Source organism: Sus scrofa, chromosome 16, assembly GCF_000003025.6.
Source record: "Sus scrofa isolate TJ Tabasco breed Duroc chromosome 16, Sscrofa11.1, whole genome shotgun sequence".
NCBI lineage: Eukaryota > Metazoa > Chordata > Mammalia > Artiodactyla > Suidae > Sus > Sus scrofa.
In genome coordinates, this window is record NC_010458.4 from 36,019,723 (window position 1) to 36,025,722 (window position 6,000).

The 6,000-nt window shown below is 45.6% G+C and overlaps 1 protein-coding gene across 2 annotated transcripts in view; it reads right to left on the reverse strand.

Annotated features, from left to right (window-relative positions):
- MIER3 (MIER family member 3) overlaps nucleotides 1–5,702 on the reverse strand; it is a 34,957-nt gene extending 29,255 nt beyond the window's left edge. Inside the window, exons 1-3 of one of the 2 annotated variants that reach the window (XM_003359776.4) lie at nucleotides 5,604–5,702; nucleotides 4,143–4,167; nucleotides 372–517 (exon numbers count right to left, since the gene is read on the reverse strand). In XM_003359776.4, the coding sequence (XP_003359824.1) occupies nucleotides 372–517; nucleotides 4,143–4,167; nucleotides 5,604–5,612 (180 nt within the window). In that variant the 5' untranslated portion in view covers nucleotides 5,613–5,702. Of the gene's footprint in view, nucleotides 1–371; nucleotides 518–4,142; nucleotides 4,168–5,001; nucleotides 5,149–5,603 lie in introns of those variants that run through there. The other variant, XM_013984794.2, reaches the window with a different exon arrangement.

A 6,000-nucleotide genomic window follows, 5' to 3' on the forward strand; every position in this document is an offset into this window, starting at 1 on the left:
AATAATTTTTAAAAATTAAATGAAAATGTACTTAGGCTGTCTTTCAAAAATAATAAGAAAATCAGTTACATTCTGTATAAGTTAGGTCAAAAACAAATATGCTGATACTATTTTGTTTAGTTGATTTATAATGTGTTAGTTTCAGATGTACAGCAAAGTGTGTGTGTGTGTGTTCTTTTTCAGGTTCTTTTCCATTATAGGTAATTACAAGACTTTGAATATAGTTCCCTATGCTATATAGTAAGTCCTTTTGGTAATACTTTTATTTCAGGTGGTTTGTAAAATAATTTACAATAGAATTTTAAAATCTTTACGTTTGTATTGAATCTTTACTATAAGTCATATTAAAACCCTAAAGTAAAATCCTTTACCTTTTCTAAGTCTTCAATTTCAGAACTGAAGTTTTTACCCTCATCCATCATTTCCTCTTCTTCAAGAGTTCTTTCATCATCATAGTCATGGACCAGTATCTCAGCAGTGGGGTCAAAATCATGATCCTCAGAAGACAAAGACCCAACTGGAAGGAAACAAACAATCACTTTACAGATTCACAAAGCTATTTACAAAAGAAAATAATTTGTGTTCTACTGCCAGTTCCTTTCAAGGATTATATGCGAGCTCTATTAAATGAATTACTATGTACTTTACAGGTTATAAAGTAAGACCATATAGTTCTGAAAAAATATCTCAATCAGCAAAAGAATAAGGCTGATTTATAACCACTTTTATTGTAAGTCATGAGAACATGACTTATAATAGCAGCAAAGTGATTTAAACAGAGTAGTCCAAAAAAATGCTCCAATAGAAAAGTCAAATTTGCTAGTAAGTTAATTTAATACATTTGTCTAAAAGCAGTAGAAAAATGTCAGGATTATGAATTGATGATTTCACAAGAATCTGTTATATACTAAGGTGAAAAGGAGAAGTGAATATAAATTCCACTTGTAAAAAAATTATAAATTTTGGAGTTCCCATTGTGGCACAGCAGAAACGAATCTGACTAGGAACCATGGGGTTGTGGATTTGATCTCTGGCCTCTCTCAGTGAGTTAAGGATCCAGGGTTGCTGTGAGCTGTGGTGTAGGTCACAGACGTGGCTCGGATCTGGCATTACTATGGTTGTGATGTAGGCTGGCATCTGTAGCTCCACTTAGACACCTGACTTATAATAGCAGCAAAGTGATTTAAACAGAGTAATCCAAAAAAAGTAGCCTGGGAATCTCCATTTGCCACAGGTGTAGACCTAAAAAGCAAAATAAATAAATAAATAAAAATGAAAAATATAAATTTTACTCAAATTTTAACCCTCAAATAAAGGTTTAAAACACAACAGAAATCTGGTTTTTAGAACAAATACAAGTTTCAGTAAAGCAGCTATACAGCTATTTGACCGACAAAAGGGGTACAAGCAGTACCTCACCTTTCATGTTTATAACAGAATTTTTTTTTTTTTTTTGGTCTTTCTAGGGCCACACTCACAGGCATATGGACGTTCACAGGCTAGGGGTCTAATCAGACCTACAGCTGCTGGCCTAGCCACAACCACAGCAACACAGGATCCCAGCCATGTCTCAGACCTAGGCGGCAGCTCATGGCAATGCCAGATCCTTATCCCGCTGAGTGACGCCAAGAACCGAACCTGCGTCCTCGTGGATACCAGTTGTGTTTGTTACTGCCTCAATGGGAACTCCCTTTAACAGTATTTTAAGTTCCCTAACAATAAACCGTAAGAGGATGCTTTTTTGGGGATGACTAATAAAGTTCTTATTTTGTTAGTAGGAATGAAGTGAAGTGAAAAGAATGCAAAAAATCATATCTAAAGGTTTTTGGAAGATGTATCCCATTGCAAGTTGTTTTGGTCAATTTAAACCTGTTTATAAAATGGTAATGCTTTTTTTATGGCAAATCTGAAGTCCACAGGATACCCTGAAAACCAGGTGCAAAAAAATGAATACTATTTATAATCCCAAAAGAATGAAATCAAATTTATGAAAAACAGGATTTTCAACCATTTGTTTTACTCTAGTATAGACCAAAGATTCCCAGAGCAGGGAGTGGAAAGAAGTATCAGAATCTTGGAGTGGAAAAAGGGAGAAGTGAAATGAAGGATATATTTTACACAAAAATTTTGACCTATTAAATATTTTAACATTTCAAACATTTAAGGACAGGATGAGAGATCATTATCAAAACACTGAATTAGACCAAAGATTTTTCACTAGGGGAAAAAAACCACAGATACAATTCAATGTTTTCAATTCTGAGTTCAGAGAACTCTAATCATCAGTCCTAAAAATAATAAAATTTCTATGGGACTTTATTCTTTAGGAAGTTTACATTATGATATTATTTTTTGAATGCTAGAGATACTAACCTGCTCATTCTAAAAGTGGTTTAATTTTAGAGAAAGATGAATATTTATTAAATATCTGAAAAGCAGAACATCCACAATTACTAATTTCCTTTTTTTGAGAAATTTCTGGAAATCTCTTAGGTACACCAAAGTGTAAAGTAGGAAATAGATGGTAACTTTTCTACATCTTTGAGAGCAGAGAGCTCTACCCTTTTTCACAATCCCCATATCACTTGGCACACTTTAAGGCTTCCCCTTAAAGTAGAAGGTATTCATTCAACAAGAACCAGAAATTGAAGGGCCTGAGGGTCTACTCTTGGCTTTGTCGCTGGCTTTCTGGGACCCAAGGCAACTCATTTAAACTTTCTGGGCCTGGATCCAAAGTTTCATTTGCAGATGACCTCAAGTCTCTTCTGGTCCTAAATTTCTCTCAAAAATTGGCTAATTGATTAAAAACAAGTTATACATTTGTTTAAACACCAAAACCACACCATCTTTTTGCTTTTTATTTAGATTACAACTTGTTAAAAGCAGAGCGATGCAAAATGGAAAAATTCCACTATCATCCAGATGTTTGGCATTATGGACATAAATATTCCTTCCCTGAAATCAGTTATAACAAAGAAATGTTTGTCTCAAAACTAAAGAAAAATTTTAAAACAATTTTTAAATGTAAGGACACAGCTATTTTCAAACAGCCACATATTTCTTCTACTTGGTGTTGACTATTTTATATTACCATAAATGATAGTCAAGTGAGACCCTTAAGGTTGACTAAATACACAAAATAATATGCAAAGAAATGGACTGTTCACTCCAAGGCAACATGTGGTAACAGAAGACTTGGCAGCCCATCCAGGCTCTGCTATTAACTAGGTGACTCTCAGTAGAGTTATTTTAAAAGTCTTAAGTATAAAATAAGGGAGTTGAACTAGTTCAGAGGCACTTTTCCTGGAGACCATGAGAGGGAAAAGAGGCAGCCAAGAGGGGGCTGGAAAGGGGATGAGAAACTGAAACAAAGCTGTCCTTACATTTTAGCACATGAGGAAAGGTCTTTGCCATGGATGGGTTTCAGGGGTTCCACAAATCCCAAATTGTATGCAATTATCCATTATGGGCAGAGTTCTGGAGACAGAGGCCCTTGCTTTCATTGGATCCTGACAGAGGTTTCTGACACCAAACTATTAAGAAACACTGTCCTGGATGATCTAATGTTGTCTCACTTGAAAAATTCTATTACCACTTTTCTGTGCCAAACTCAGAAAGTGTTTCTTTTGATTAGGGCAGCTTCACTTAACTCTCAATTTTCAGTTTAACACATAGCTACAGACATTTCTCAAATGTGAAAAATGTATGAGACAAAATAAAGACGGTGAGTGATGATTAATAGTCAATATAAGCATCACCAAAGTTCTGACAAATAGAGAGTCCATGCCTCAAAGAAGTTAAAATCTAAACTAAACTGATAAAGTTAGTGGAAAGTTTGGGAAAGATTTAGGATTAACCGTTTCAGACTTGGAGAGAAAAACAACATATGTGAAAATCAAAGCTATGTTACTTAAAAATTTGTCAGCAGCTTTATAACAAAGTATTTTTTTCAACAGGTAAGAAAAAAAAAGTGGTGCAATTGTTCCTTCCTTGAACAACTTAATTACCAAAATGAACACTGAAACTCTTAAAAATCATGAAAAACTCGCAAGACAAATTTTTTGTTGTTAAAACTGAGAAATAGGTCTCTGACCCCCATTACTCCTTGGGACCCATTGAAGAAGTAAGAAAACAGGACAAACCTGGGCTCGAACTTCCAAAAGAAGCCTAGGAGAGAGAAGAAAACGTGCGGTTAGATCGCGCAGCCAAGGCAAGAGGCAGCGCCGGCAACAGGGCGCAGAGGAGGCGGAGTCCAGCGCTCCTCCGCAGCTGCCAAAAGTGCGAGACGTAGCTTCGCTCGGATCGCTCCCGGCCCCTTTCGGGCCCCTCTTGGCTGCCTCGCCTTCCTCCCCAAGTCCCTAGTGTACAAACTTGCAGACCCGGGACGAAGCCCGGAATATAACAGGCAACTCCAAGCCGCCCCTTGGAGCTCAGCAAGTTACAAAGCAGAGAAGCAGAACCCAGAGCAGTCGGCTCGCAGCATCAGTGCCCCATACCCTGGCATCTCAGGATTCCCCCAAATCCCACCCGGCTCTCCAGGGCCCGAAACAACACCTCGAAACCCAATACCCTTTCCAGGAAGGGGACTCGCCCTCCGAACACCTAGTCCACCCCCTGGGGCCCGGAAGCCCCAACTCCGGGGCTGTCCTCTGCTCTGAAGCGTAGGCCAGCTCGCAACCGGACACTTGCCCCCAAACCAAAGCGCAAGCCCCCCATCCTCTCTCCCGCGTCCAGAGATGAGGACTCGCAGTCCTAGAGATGCTGGTTTCTTCCAGCGTGTTCAGTCGCTCCCCTGGCCCTCCAGCGAGCACCTCGCCCCAGCAGCTCCAGTCGAGGGGCTTCTGTAGCGCCACCCCGTCCCCCTAGCTCACTAGTCCCTGGGGACACAGCCAGGGTATCTTCGCTCGCCTTGCCTCCCTTCTTCAGCCCAGTGGAGAGAGCCCGTGAGAGAGAGCGTCGAGGGTCTCGGTCCTCCCCGTTTAGCCCCAGGAGCTCCCGCACCTCCCGGGCTGCGGGGCGGAGAGTCCCGCTCGCCTCCCGCGAAGCCCAGCGGCCGCGCATCCCGCTCGCCTCCGAGCCCGGAGCAAAGTGGAGCGTGAGGCTTCGCCGCGCCGCAGCCTGGACCCGGTGGGCTGGGGACAGAGAACACTCCTCCCGCAGGGCAGTGGCGCAGCCCGCTCCCCGTTTTGCAATCCGGCCGCGGAGGTGGGGGGGCTCGGCCGGTTTCCACCCACCCCGGCCCCGGGAGGCGGCGCGGAGGCTTCGGCGGCCCGCGTCAGCTGCCCGAGGGCAAGGCACGGCGCCGTCCCTGGGCAAAGGCTCGCTGCCGCGGGCCGCCGCCCCCCGGCCGGCCCCGTCGCCCGGCCGGGTAGGGGCCGAAGCCGCCGCGGCCTAGTCCCGGAGGGAGACCGCTCCCGCGCCCGCTCCCGCCCCCCGGCCGGCCCCGCCGCCGCCCGTCGCCGCCCTGCAGCCCCGCGCCGCCGCGCCGCCCCCCGTGGGGCCGTGAGAAGGGCCCCGGATCCCCCAAAGCCGGCTCGGGGACCACGAGAGGCCGCCGGGCGCCCGCTCCAGCCCGGCCGCTCCTGCCCGGTTTTCCTGCTCACCTCCGCCATATTGGTACCTTTAGGGCGAACGAGCAGCGCCGAGCCCAGTCCCCGGATGGGGCGCCTGAGCCAATCGCAGCCGCCGCCGCCGCCGCGGTCCGCCCGGCACCCGCCCGGCGGCGGAGGCGGCTCGGCCCCTTATAGGGCAGGGCGGCCCGCGACACCCCCGGCCCGCTCGTCAGCACACCCCTCCCGGCGCCCCTCGCCGCTCCCCGCGCCCACTGCGGACCGGTCGACCCGCACCCGCTTTCACCCGCCTTTCCCTTCTTGGCTGTAGTAAAGTTCCTGCCAAATTGTAGGCGGACGGGGACGGATGGAAACACGAGCGCGGGACAGACCAGGTCCAGCAAATCCAGGCCCAAGAGCCGTCCGTGGCGGCTACGGAACAACCGACCGA